This window comes from Phaeoacremonium minimum (genome assembly GCF_000392275.1).
Source record: "Phaeoacremonium minimum UCRPA7 unplaced genomic scaffold PA7_03_scaffold_288, whole genome shotgun sequence".
NCBI lineage: Eukaryota > Fungi > Ascomycota > Sordariomycetes > Togniniales > Togniniaceae > Phaeoacremonium > Phaeoacremonium minimum.
In genome coordinates this window covers 186,352-200,352 of record NW_006921193.1, presented here as the reverse complement: position 1 = coordinate 200,352, position 14,001 = coordinate 186,352, and the positions used below count along the sequence as shown (strand labels likewise).

Below are 14,001 nucleotides of genomic sequence, written 5' to 3'. Positions count from 1 at the left end.
CAGGAGCAGGAGGTGACCACCTGGCTTGAGAGTCTTGCGCACGTTCCTCATCGTCGCCATCAAGTCTTCAGTCGCATGGAGCACACTTCCAGCAACGATCAAGTCGTAGGAGCCTGGCTCAAAGCCTTGCTTTTTGGGGCCGTACTTCATGTCGAAAGTCTTGAACGTCATTCTTTCCTTCAGTCCTTCCCATCGCTTGCTGGCTTTTTCGAAGAATGCGGGTGATACATCAGTATATGTGTATTCAGAGAACTTTAGTGCACCACTTTGCGTCTCGAGATCTTGTAGGGCAGCAAGGACTCGCGAAGTCATTCCACCCGTTCCGGCTCCAACTTCGAGTATGCGCAGACTAGGGTTTTCATGAGACGCAAGTTCCAAGAACTTAAGCAGTCTATGGTCACAGACATTCTCGAACATGTCTGCATAGAAGACTTCCGCTAGGTCTGAGTCGAAGATGACCTCCAAAGGATCAGTCTCCCCAGTGAGTATGGATGTTAGTCGCCGGACAACGGTAGTGTGTAGTTTCCATGGTGGGTGCAAAGCTTCGACTTCCTGTAGCAGTGTCTCTAGCTCGTCGTCGTCAACTTCATTCTCAATTCGAGACTGAGGCAACCCTTTGACATGTTCATTCAGCCATTCCAGGTGCCTGCGCTGGGAATTCGGAACTTTCGGTGATTCTGGACCAGACAAGAATTTGAGAGTTTTAGCAGCGACCTTGTCAAGGACCAAGCTCAACTTTTGGTGATGAACAAGCATCGTGTCTTCATCTTTGACAAAGTTGTCAGCATCGCAAACAGATGCGAGTTGATCCGAGCCCAGTAAGCTTAGCTGCGGTTTCCACTCAATGCTATACAGCAATCTCTTGTCAACTGCGTCGCCATCGACGCCTCTCGAAACTGCCGCAGTCATGGCTTTATCTACCGAGCATAAGATTGTTCCATTGTCTGCTAAGGCATAGATGACTCCTTCTTCGCTCTCTTGGCCAATTTTGACCGCCGAAGAGCTGGCTAAGAATCTGATGAATGATGTGTCCGTGTGTTGCCAGCCAGACGACGAGAACCAGGCGTTGATCAACCGAACAGGAACATTTGTGTTTGATGAAAGCGAAAGCCCCTGCGTGGTGCTCACTCTCAACACATGAAATAGCGTATCCAGCAAAGCCGGATGCACAAGACTAGTAGTCTGGTGCTTTCCTTTGGACACATCAACGCGAGCCACAGCGTTTTCTTTACCATCCCAACGAATGTCTTCTAGTAATTGAAACCATTCACCGTACTTCAGTCCGTGTTCTGTAGCATCCTCATAAAACACTTGTGAGCTAATTGGTCGAGTACATGACTCCGCCGCATGAATATATCTCCCAAGGATATCTTTTTCAGCCTGTTGCCGCTCGTAGATTACATAAGCCTGTGTGGATTCCTCATACTGAACTTGAACTGTTGCTCTAAAACATTCAGTCCATCTATTCTCAAAGAGAGAGAAAATTGTGATTTCGTATGATGTCGATTCTTTCTCATAAGGTCTTTGTATTGGCTGCAGGCGAAGTATGGTTTCTGTTCTGTCTTCCCACGTTTCCTTGACAACAATAGGACTTATGAAGTGAGCTTCCTTGAACAGATATCCTGAAATTGAAGTGTTGGCAGGACAGATTTGTTTCACGGCTTCCATTGCCATTACAAGCATTCCCGCTGCCGGGTAGATGGTAGTATCACTAATCTGTATTGAATTAGATAAGGACACATACCAATGGGTAGAGATGTGGACTTACGACATGATCTCCGATCCATGGTGTTGATTCAACACTCAAGAAATTTCTCCACCTTGGCTCCAAAGGGTTCCAATCGTAAAACTTTGTCCCCAGTGTCTCGCCAGAAACACTTTCTCGAAGTCTAAAATCACGACTAAGCCGAGACTCAACCCAGTAACTCTTAGAGTGGTCAAAAGGATACTCTGGGCAGTCAATGAGGAAAGCGCGAGGTCCATTGCTGGCTGACTGCTCGTTTGCCGCCATGATGGAGACAGCATGTCCATAACTAAATAGCTGGCCGACAAGTTCCAAAATCGTCTGAACAGCTGGGTGGGATCTATGAAGCACAGAAGCATACCGAATATCCTGTCTTTTGTTGCCAGGCTGTGATAACGTGTCCTGTACTGGGCGACGCAGCGCAGGATGAGGACCAACTTCAATAAGGTCGGTGATGTGCCCTAGTCCGACTTTCAGAGTAGACGATCTCTGAGTCAACAATTGAACTGCATCCGCAAATCTTACCGGAGACACCATGTTGGCAACCCAGTACTCAGCTGTCATTAGTTCCGCTGAGCGGACAGAGCGACCTGTTACAGAAGAGACCATTGGAATTGTGGCGGATGGTTTAGAGCTACCTGGGTCAAGGGTTCCCATTTTGGACAAATACTCATCCGCAATTGCTGACATAGATGTGGAATGGTATGCCACGCCCGTTTTGAGCTTTTGTGCAAAGATGCCATCTTGGTCCAATTTCTCTTTCACGGCGTCAATAACAGTCTCGTCACCTGAGAGGGTGCAATTCAATGGGCTGTTGATGCAGGCCACGTTGATGTTCTCTCCGACATTTGCAGCAGCGATACCGTGAAGGTATGCCTCTACTTCATGTTCAGGCAAATTGACCGACATCATGGCGCCTGGGAGCGTGCAGGAAGCCTTTAACTTTCCGGCCAATTGACCCCTAAAGAAGGATACTTTGCAAGTTGATTGCAGCGACAGGGCTCCAATAGCGTATCTATTAGATGTCAGTATGAGGCTACATGACTCAGAGAGGTTTGTCTCACGCTGCAGCAATTTCCCCAGATGAGTGTCCGACTACAGCTTTCGGTACGATATTGAAACTTCTTAGGAGTTCTATCAGGCCAATCTGAACGGCAGTCGACAAAGGCTGGCTATATTCGGGGGAATCGATATTCTCCTGTCGGAGAAGTTCGTCTGTAACATAATCAATCACTAACCATAATTGCACATTTGGTATCTCTTACCAAATATTGACCATTCGCAACCCAGCACATGGTAAATGCTATCAATTTCTTGAAGCGTGTTCTTGTAGATTGGATATTGCAGAAGCCCCAAGCCCATCTTTACGTACTGTGCACCTTGCCCAGTGAAGACAAAAGCCAAGCCAGCCTCGCTTGAACTCCGAATTGGCTTAGCTGGTGAAAGATTGAGTTCTTGGTTGTCAGATCCACACTTCGCAATCGCAAATGTACGCCATAGCATGAAACTTCGTCGGGCAGCCAAGGTATATGCCAACTCATCTAGCTTATTCTCATCGTCTGAAATATGCTCCTTGGAATAAGCCTCATAGTTCTGAACCATTCGCCCAAGAGCCTTTTCATCGCCTGCAGTCCATACTAACAGCTTGCTTGGAGACTCGTGAGCATGGCCATTCAAAGAATGGCCGTTCAGTCGGTTACCATTACTCCCATTCTGGGCCAGCCCATTGCTATGATTGATCCCATTGGAGATCGGGCTAAGCTGGGTAGGAGAATGTTCCGTGCAGTGGACGCCAGAAAGTCCCCGTTCCTGAAGGTAATGTAACGCATCGTCTAGGATGACATGCGTATTGGTACCACCGAAGCCAAATGAATTAACTGATACACGGCGTAGGCCTTCTTTTGGCCAAGGTTTACATATGGTTGGAACCTTCGATTATCTGGTTAATCAACAGTCCTGTATCACTCCGATATTTGAACTGACCTCTAGATGATAGAAGTCGGCATCAATCTTGGGATTGATTTTTTCAAAGAGTGCATTTGGTGGTATTGTACCCTTTTCAAGGACCACTGTTACGGCGCGATTGTCAATGATACCTCGACTTGGTGGATAATGTTCCAATAGGGAGTTAGTGCTTACAGATCGACTTCAGGATACCGGCTAACCCGCTGCTTCCTTCAAGATGTCCAATATTGGCTTTGACGGAACCGCTAACGAAACATTATTACTATGGCTTCTGATGTGACAAGATACAAATTTCTTTACTTACACGTAGAGGGGCTCCTCAGCGGAGCGACTGGATCGGAAGACCCTGCCAATGGCCTTCATCTCGATTGGATCTCCTACTGGGGTTCCAGTCCCTGTGCATGTACATGAGCAATAGTTCACAAATTATCAATTATGCAACTGACCATGAGCCTCAAAATAGCGCGTCAAGTCAAACGGCAATGAGGCCTTCTCGTATACCTCCCTAATTAGTTCCTCTTGCGCCTCAGGACTGGGCTGGGTAAGCCCTGGAGTGTGACCGTCTTGATTCGACCCGGAACTACGTATGACAGCTCGTATCATGTTGCCATCGTGGAGTGCTGCTGATAAAGGCTTTATTATGAGGGCAATAACACCTTCACCTCTGGCATAGCCATTTGCTCTGTGATCAAAGCTGTAACACCTGCTGTCTGGGGATAAGAAGTTGAGAGCGCCCAACATTTGGAACATGGTAGGGCCAAGAATCAAGTTTGACCCCGTAACCAGGGCCTTAAAATGATGATCAGTATCTAAACACAGGATACATGTGGATCGCAAGCAAAATTACTCACCGCTGATGCATTCCCATTCTGTATCGCTTGACAAGCAAGGTCAACAGCCAACAAGCTACTGGAGCAAGCGGAGTCGACATGAACACTTGGTCCGTGCAGATCAAAGTACCAGCTGATCCGATTGGCTTCAATTGAAGCAAATGTACCTGTCACAGCCATGCGAGGAGCATTGTCAGGGTCTTGTGCAACCATTCGCTTATAGTCATCCGTCATCGAGGCAGAGAATACCGCCGTCTTTGAGCCCCGGAGGTTTTCGACAGGAATACCAGCTAAGAATGAACCATCAGTAGGATAACTTCATATTATCAGATTCAGTCTTACCGTTTTCGAAGGCACGGTAAGATGTCTCAAGTGTCCATCGCTGCATTGGATCCATGGAAGCTGCTTCCCTTGCTGTGACTGAGAAAAACGGAGCATCAAAAACCCCTGGATCTTCCGTTATGAAATTTCCACCTCGACATTGAAGCTAAGAGAGTATTAGTCAACTCGTGCTGGTCTCAACATGAGAGTACACAAGCCTTATTGAAACCGGTTGACTCGACAGATCCCTGACTCATACGCGACTCAGGCCAATCTGTCATAAGATTCTTTCGATTCTCGAGAACATCCCAAAAGCTGGCAACATCATGGACATCTTGAGGCAACTTGAAGGAGAGCCCAACGATGGCAATATCCTCTTTCATGGCGGCTAGTAGTCTTCACGGAGATTTGGAGAGTCTGAACAATAAAACTAAATCTTCACACAAATACGAAACTTGTGTGAAGGCGAATTTTATAGCAGAGCAATGTCAAGACAAAGCTCTTCTTACTATAATACCGTTCACAGATCAGTGGTCCTTGCCAGGCGATGTCTGGCATCTATATAATAAGCTTCGGCGAAAGATCCTACCTTTGTACACCGTTGAACACCATACACGATTGGGTCCACGGTAGTCCAACCCCTCTCAAGCAGCGGGTTTTCTGCAGCCGACAGCCAAGCAGCTTGCTACCTTAGTCAAGTGATTTCCTTCACCTAAGTGCTTGAACTCTTCCGATATGCAGTAGTGTGGTATTCTCTTGCTTGACTACACTAGGTTCCTGCAGTAGTAGGTTGACAGCTTCACCTCCTTAGCCCATATACTAGGTCAGGTGAGGGGAAAACAGCCGGCCTCCGATGAAGGTATCGGTCGTCCGTCGTCCTTCTCCTCTACCTAATGGAAGGTAGATCCTGTAGGCTGGTATCGGTGGAGGAACACTCACAAGACGATAGGCAGGGATGACGGAGACGATGACACCGGCGAGAACTGTTGATCTGACGGCACCATATTGACCCACCGAGCTGGTCAGGGGTCGTTGAGGCAATTTTTTGAAGCAAAGCGATCACATTGTCAGGCGAAGTTGATTTCGCTTTTGACACGACAGATAGATTCGACAGCTTACGTACATGCAACCTCTCTATCCCTTCAGGACACAAACTGGTACATGATACACATAAGAACAATTATGCCAGCATCTTAGTGCAGTGTTGGTGTCTGAATATTACTTTCACTTCTCCATGCCGTCATGTCAGTCGATATGGTGTGGTCAGGTCAAAATGTACATCGTACATGAAAACCGTTGCCACGGGCTCGCATTAGATTGAGCCAGCTGCGCTGGAGAAATGGTACACGACACTACTGGTCAGACGGTCCACTGTGGTGGGCGTGCAAGGATCCTGCAGGAGAAGTCAACGAATCCGGTCAAGGGCCCATACTAATTCGAGCAAAACAAGCGATTACATCCGTTCACGCACAAGCCACAGCTGTACTATGTAAGAGTGCCGCCCCTCAGTTGATGTCCTGACCCGAGATATTACGGATCAGCCCGCCGTCAGTGCGCTATCGCCTTGTGTCCTGTTGGTTGGCTGAGATGGAGCCCCATTGAATTATTTCGATGAACCGAGACATTGGATCCTCTTCAGAGCTAATCGAGAGGAGAACATGCATGCATGAGGCAAAGATGCAACGTCTGTTCGCTCTGCAACGCCAATCCCGGCTGCTCGGAAAATCCAAAGCGAGACGAAGATGACACTGAAAGCGGACAGCAGCTCCCACTTGGCGACAATGCAGGCACATCCTTACCGACTTACGAGTCACCCCGGGCGAACTTGGAAAGCTAGGAGAGTTCACAAAATAACTATCTACAATGAACTAATTGTGCCGATCGGTCGGGCGTTATTAGACGACACACTATTCAGCCGAGACCAGAGAGGAAGGTGTTACATTACGTGCTCAGGATGATCAGAAGCCTACCGGGTGCGGAGGCATCGGCAGGTGCTCTAAGCGGCCCATGAACCGTTGAAATTGCTCCACTTTCTATGGATGATAGGAGATGAAACAGCAAGGATCTCAAAATCCTTTCTGTCCGGCACATCTTATAACAGAAGTTGTTACCAATTTACCAAGTAACGACCGTACACAATGCATGAGCCGCCGATCCCGCCGTGCCCGTGTCCACGGTACGGGTAGAACAGTTGGTTGACTTGTCCAGATAAGGAGGCCTGAGGAGTTCTTCCTGGAACGTTCTAGACTAGGGTATTCTCAGCTACTCAGCCATCAGTCATCCTTTTCCCAAAATCAGCAACTAGCGGCAGCATTCGAGTCCGTGCCAGCCTAGACTATCGGTTCTTTCCCTAAGTAGTAATTGTGACTTTGTCCACACAGTGATAGGCTTCAAATGGTCGGCTGCATTCTCGAAATGATAATCTCTTGCGAAATAGAAATGCTCACATTGCACGAAGACAGGGACATTGTTAAACAATGCTTTATATAGCTGCTCTGGGAGTGGACGAGTTCTCAGTATGGAAGATGAAGTGACTGAAAGAGCACACCGTATGGTTGTCGCAGATTGGCAAATTAACATCAGTTGCAGGCAAGAGAGACACAATATCACCAAGGATAAAATGCCACGCAATGCATGATTAGGTGACAATCGCTAATTAGGCTCTCGTCTTTTCTATGGTCCGCTCAATTGCTCGCAGAGTTCCAGCCATTCCTTTATCCGACTTCGCTCCTGGAACATCATGGCCCAGATCATGATGGAAAATTTCTCGACAATCCTTATCACAAAACTTTGCCAAGGACTCGTGGACTTTCAGCTCTTCAGCTGTTGCCACGGATGACCAAATATGTGCAGTTGGAATATTTATTGGTACATCATCCACAGATGGATCGATATGCTTGAGGACTCCTGTCCGAAGAGCAGCAGGATCAAAGGGTGCTGCCGCACTGAAAAAGACAGCACATTTCAGACCGCCGAAAGATGCATTCTTAGAGTCTTCGATGAGAATAGTAGCGGCTACCGTACCACCTTCTGAGAATCCAATGAGCCCATCGAACGGGCCGTGGCTCTCTGTCACGTCTAACAAGCCTTGTAGCAGCTCCTGACGCTCACTTATATCGTCTCCGACAAAGCCATAGAACTCATCAGCAAGAGCAGCGGCCCCTTTTATCAATCAGCTTCCGTAATTGAATTGCTGGAAACGAGAATCTCAGAGAGTATTACGAACCTAGGTCAGGCTCTGTAACCACTGTTCCATCGATGAAGATGAATTCATGATCCTGACCAAGAGCTTCGCGAATTCTAGCTAAATGATGGTTGGCTAGATCAGGTCATCCATCCAAAGTTATCAGCCAAGTACCTGTTTGTAGTTGGAATATCTTGCACATTTCATCAGTCGAGTACCATTATCACATGCAATTTGCTATCACGTACTTTGGCATTGGTGCCTCTACCATGCAAACAAAGCCACCGCATTTTGCACAATTGTAGATCCGAATATCGCCTGCGACGCTGGCAAAAGGAAAATATATGATGGACGAAAGTCGTTATGCTACGTAAGCTGGGGTCATCAGTGACTAGGTCGGATGAAATGTTAGCTTTCGAGCATCAGCCCTGTTCAAATGGTAATGTCAAGACCAGAGGCGAAATTACTGACTGGGCTTTTATGCCGGGACGAGGGTTTCCAAACTAACATGGTCAATGCGTCGCTTGTGGCGCAGTTAGGAAGCTAAAAAGGGCCAAGATGCTCCGGGAAGGACCGTTGACAACCTGACACAGACTAATTGGCCCTGTGAAGATCACTGCCGTGTTCTGTTAGTCTATTTTCAACGTTTTTCCCGGGGCATCTTGCAAGCCCTGTCGGAAAATGTTGCAAGGATGTATTCCTCAGAAGTATCCTGCAGCTTCTAGGCAATAAGATTAAGCACATGCTAATTATATGCTGAGCCTATTTCAACGCGAAATATTTCTGTGAAGGAGATTGCTAAGCGGTGTTCGGTGTAGTACTAGTACCTGAAGTGAGGTGGTGAACAATGTCATGAAATCCAACCCGCTGGTCTATTTTTCGTCGTGAGCCGTTGCCAAGGCTCTCTTAATCCCCGTCATGCATTAGCTTCATCTTGGCAAAAACGGCGAGTTTGGCCTGTCTTGACTAAGTTCGCTCTAACCTACGGGAGTCGGGCCGCGGTTCTAAGGCCTTTCTCGACTGGCGTATGACCTGATACAAGGGCTTGTGAAGTTTTCTGAGCTCCCAGACAATTCAATTCCCAAGGATTATGAGACTAGGCTGAGTTTTAAGACACTTTCGGTTTGTCTGGAAGCTGACACTTGACTGCAGTGTTACCAAGAGATACGAAAAGTTATGCAAGGTCCTGTCTTGGCCTGCATGCATGACGCTAGACAGAAACAATGCCCCTGGGAACTGTACGGCGGTGGCGGGTAGTTCACGAGTTCCTTTCTGTTTAGGCCATACTTATCTCCTGCGCCAACCAATAGATATGCAGGAGAATGGGGCACGGTCGGTCCTCGTCGGGGTTCTCCCGCGTCGGCAGCCCTCTTGCCCCTGATATGAGTGTTTTTAGGTGATTCGAGCCAGAAGGCTATGTCTTGGGCTCTGATGAAGAGTCCAGGAACAGGTGATGCTCCTAGGTCGGAGGTTCGCTTGAAAGCAAAGCGGAGAATGGTTCGTGGGACTGCCTGGCGAGCTGGGGAAGTCGATTACCCCACGACGTCCTGATCTTAGTTACACAAGAAACTCATCAGTCACAACATATTTCGAGATCGTTGCAAAAGAGTCTGACTGTAGATTAACTTGTGTGAGCCGCCATCATAACTAGATAGAGATGCATCATTAACGAATATAGAAGAGACAGTCCAAAAGCCATCATCTATCCGTAGTTATGCCGAAACAGGAAATATTTCACCTCCATCCATTAGGGTGGGAACAAGATCCTGAGGAAGAGAGGTTCAAGTTCTCAACACTCGATTATCTACCGGCGTGTGTATACAATAACTACGTCCTGTTCTTTCGACTAGATGACGGGAATAAGAGCAATATGGTTGCCCTTCTTAAGGCAGGTCTCGAGCGGACTCTTAGCCAGGTAAGACATCTCTGCGGGACTGTCGAGAAGGACGCAGCAACAGGCAGTCACTCCTTTGTGAAGCGCAGAGATGGTACTATTCAGTTCCATGTGCAATGGCTCGACTCACCTCAAGAAGATCTGGGCAACAATCAAACCTACCCATCTTTTGATGAGCTCGAGTCCCAAAACTTCAGCTCCACAGTGTTAGGTGACCTTGGGCTCTGGAGTGTCCCTCCAATGACACATGGCATCAAACCCGAAGCACATATTGATAACAGTCCGGCGGTCTCGAGTTTCAAAGCCAACTTCATTCGTGGCGGCCTAGTTTTCAACATTCACGTTCATCATTGTTCGAACGACGTCATGGGCTGGGCCGCTTTCACGCACCAACTTGCTGAGAACTGCCGTGCCATCCATGAAGCCAAGACATCCTTCTCGGCCTGGGATCCGGCCTGCCTGGACCGGTCGCGGCTGCTGAGAAAGGACGTGCCCGAGGAGGCCAAAGTCGACGGCCCTGCGCCGGGCAGGCCCCATCCGGACTTGATGCCGATTGAGCAACTTCTCTTCCATCTGCCAAAGAGCAAAGCAGCACGGCTGAAGGCATTGGCGACACCCAGTGATGGAACATCTTGGATCTCGACCTTTGACGCCTTCTCCGCCTTCATCTGGCGCACCCTGCTTCGGCTGCGCATGGAAAACTTCAAAGCCGATCCTTCAACGACCGTGCTCTGGATGGCTCCTGTCGACATGCGCAAGCGTCTGCACGACCCGCCGTGCCCGCCGCGAACACAGGGCAATGTATTCAGCCTTGTTCGGGCCACGGCAACGGCAGGTTTCGTCACGGAGGGCCCGCTCTCCGAGGTGGCCTCCTTCATCCGGCGACTTATCAACGGTGCGAGCCAGGAGGAGCTCGACAAGCGCCTTGATATGGTGGCAACTATCCGTGATAAGACAAATTTGTTCCTGCGCGCCGATACTCTGGCGCCCCTGACGCTGCTCGTGACAGACTGGCGGGCCACCAACATTGCCGCCGCCGACTTTGGCCTTGCCTCGCCTACGGCGTTCCGTCACGTCTCCGACAATGTCACACGCTGTGTGGTGCAGGTGTACCCGCCGCGTGCTGCGTTGCCAGAGTCAGATGAGGGCTGTGAATTTGCCATTGTCTATGAAAAGAGCCTCGCAAAGGAGCTGATTGAAGACCCCGAATGGAGCGAGTACTTTGAGTACCGGGGAATCGTATAATTATGTTGATAGTATCAAATTCAACTATATCTATTCATAACACTCTGTTTGCTCAGTGTCGCTGAAACCGTTATCTACACAACACGGCAGAGTTAGGATAACAAGGAGCCAGAAGGAACAAAAATGCATAAATCTCCAAGCTCCAAGCTCGTATCTCGTATCTCCCAGAACATAGAGGATCCTACCTTGAGTATTGCGAGCTCCCGACTGTTCAGGATAGACAGGCAGACACAAGATACCTCTGGTTGACATGCAGTAATGTCATTACATAAGGTAACGTTGTTCCCTGTCAACAGGAACATGAACTTCTGCGGTCTTTTCTAACATGGAGACCTGGCCCTGGACCTGGCCCTGGACCTGGACCTGGACCTAGAGCCATGGATGAGGCCGCGCGGTGATCCTTGCCCTGTATCAGGTCCGCAGTTCCATTGGTCTAGACCGGGAAGGCCCCTGCGGCGGGATTGCAGATAGTGGGGCCGCGGGGGCCACATATCTTGGCGGGTGATTGTGGAGCGGGCCCCCACATATAGTCAGGTACTGCGGGACTTTGGTGCAGTAGCTGATCCGCCCCCGGTCTGCCAAGATCTTTAGCTATGCTAGCCTTGCTAGCCTCCTGTCATGTAACATCACCTGTCGGACTCACCAAGGGAGATGCAGTAGCCTTCGCTTGGATGGATAAAGGAGCTCCACAGGAAACAGCAAACATCCGACATTCACGGATGCTCGACACCACCTGCCGGATGGATTCGAAGGAATCATCCAACGTCCACGTCATCTCCACCAAACCATCACAGCAGCCGGAACCGAGAAGAGATCAGCGTCACCCATCCATCCATCCATCTATTCATCGTGAGAGGAGCAAAACGTCAGGGGGAAAAAGACTTGTCGATTCATAGAAGTAGCTGGTGCAGGGAAAGGCCCCTTCCCTGCAGAAGATTATAAAAGTGTACTTGTATGCATTAAAACCCCCCTATTAAGTCTCCCCATCAAAACAATCGACCCCCTTCCCCTGCACGTACATCTCCTCCCCTTCCATCTCTGGTCGTTCGGCTAGCAAGATCGTCGACATTCTAGCCCCAAGCTGGATCCCGCGGCCGTTTGTGATCGGCAATGGCAACCCCACTCGAGGCTTGGGAAACCGGCGAAATGCCTTGGAACTTGCCGATGGTTCAAGTCTACTGCTCGTAGATACGGTTGAACGAGCAGCTGGACATGAGCCAATCAGAGCCGTTTCGGGTGTAGCTGTTGAAGTAGTGTCCGGCGCCAACACCCGTCACTCCCTGGGTGCTGTTGACACCCTTCGCGAGACCGGAGTAGTAGACAATCGGGAAGATGGCGTCAACCTGGTCGCAGCTGACCCAGGTGAACTCGCCGGGTCCGACGTGGTGCGAGGTCTGCAGAGTAGAGAAGGCCATGGAGAAGAAAGCGGTGAACTCAGCCGTCGAGTTCCACGAGTAGGTGAATCCGTGGTCGACGATTATCTCGTCATGGTCCTTGTAGTTGTAGGTGCAGTCCGGCCACGCCACCTCATTGAACTTCTCCCATTGATGGGTATCAGCGTAACGGGCGTACTTGAGCTTCTTGTCCTGGATGATTTGGGCAATCTCTGGCTTTACAGCAGGCATCTTGGTAGGCGTAGGCGTAGGCAAGATATCGATGGTCAAAGATGTGGTAAGATGGAAAAGGGAGGCGAGGAGAATAACGAACGTCGGGGTATACATCTTGGCGGTGTGGTGGTCCTTTTGTGGGTAGAGGATCCGGATAAATGAATGAATGGCTGAAGTTGGCTTGCAGATGTAGAACAGAACTGAGAACCAAGGGACGAGGATGGCCTGTTTTAAAGTGCTCTTGTTACATCAGTTCCTCGTGGCATGCATGGAACTCTCGGGCTTCCATTTGATTACAAACACAAGGGTTCGGCTCCGCGCCTTATTATTGTCGAATATCCCAACTTCCCCCTAAGCGCTGATTAAAATAAGGGCAAAATCTTTCTATCAAATTTCTATTCTGTGCCCAGTATAATGTGTTAAGGAAGTTGTTGTCATTTTCTTCGTGAAATAGCAGCTATCCTTGACTCCGCCAAGCGGTGAAAAACTCGGCTACAACCCTAGTTAAATACCCATGCTAGGCATCATGCCAGACCAGCTTCCCCTGGCATCTCATTACCGTACTACCCATAGCAATGCACTCAACCTGGGGTGCGACGAGCGGGGACCCTCCGAAGCCTTGTCGTTCTGAACATTTGTCGGCACTCGCGGCATCTAGTCATGAGAAGGAATCAAGAGAAGACGTTACTATACTGTAACAATTTGCTTAGTAGAACTCTTGTTCAATTTCTCACAGGATAGGACATCCAAGTAATTGTAGTATTACCTAGGTCCATGTGTGTTCTAGAAACCTTCGAGGTTGGTTTCACATGTCCTAATGATAGACATATGATCTTTATAAGGAGTAATTATCTTGGCGGGAGAAGACGGATCTGCTGACGTGTTGGGACAAACGACCGGGACCGTTGAGGCTGGTCTTCACTCGAGACGTCGGGGCTGCCCGGCACGCTCGTAAAGGGATATTTCCACTGTCTATCACAATGATTGCCACGTGCAGGGGTGACATTCCACTCAGGGGCGTCTGCTTTGGGGAATGGAGAGACTTGTAGACTTGTCGAGACTTTCTAAAGACGTTGAAATCCCAGCAGGGGGCTGTAGCATGAGAGGAAAACGGCATTGAACTAAAAGCCGGTCGAACCGCTGAAGTGAAAAGAGATGGAGCAGGTGCTGCTTTTCTTTCTCATTCGTTCCAACGTCTTATTACTTTCACC

General features: G+C 49.0%; 2 protein-coding genes across 2 annotated transcripts; one reads left to right on the top strand and one right to left on the bottom strand.

Moving 5' to 3' along the window:
- Nucleotides 1–9,758: 9,758 nt before the first annotated feature.
- Nucleotides 9,759–11,183, top strand: UCRPA7_3524 (putative acyl transferase protein; the record flags this gene model as incomplete). Its single annotated transcript, XM_007916074.1, has 1 exon — nt 9,759–11,183. One exon carries the CDS (start codon nt 9,759–9,761, stop codon nt 11,181–11,183), a length of 1,425 nt encoding a protein of 474 aa, XP_007914265.1.
- Nucleotides 11,184–12,358: 1,175 nt separating this feature from the next.
- On the bottom strand, nt 12,359–12,904 carry UCRPA7_3523 (putative bile acid 7-alpha protein; the record flags this gene model as incomplete). The annotated part of the gene is made up of 1 exon (XM_007916078.1): nt 12,359–12,904. The coding sequence occupies one exon, from the start codon at nt 12,902–12,904 to the stop codon at nt 12,359–12,361; it is 546 nt and encodes a 181-aa protein (XP_007914269.1).
- Nucleotides 12,905–14,001: the final 1,097 nt, after the last annotated feature.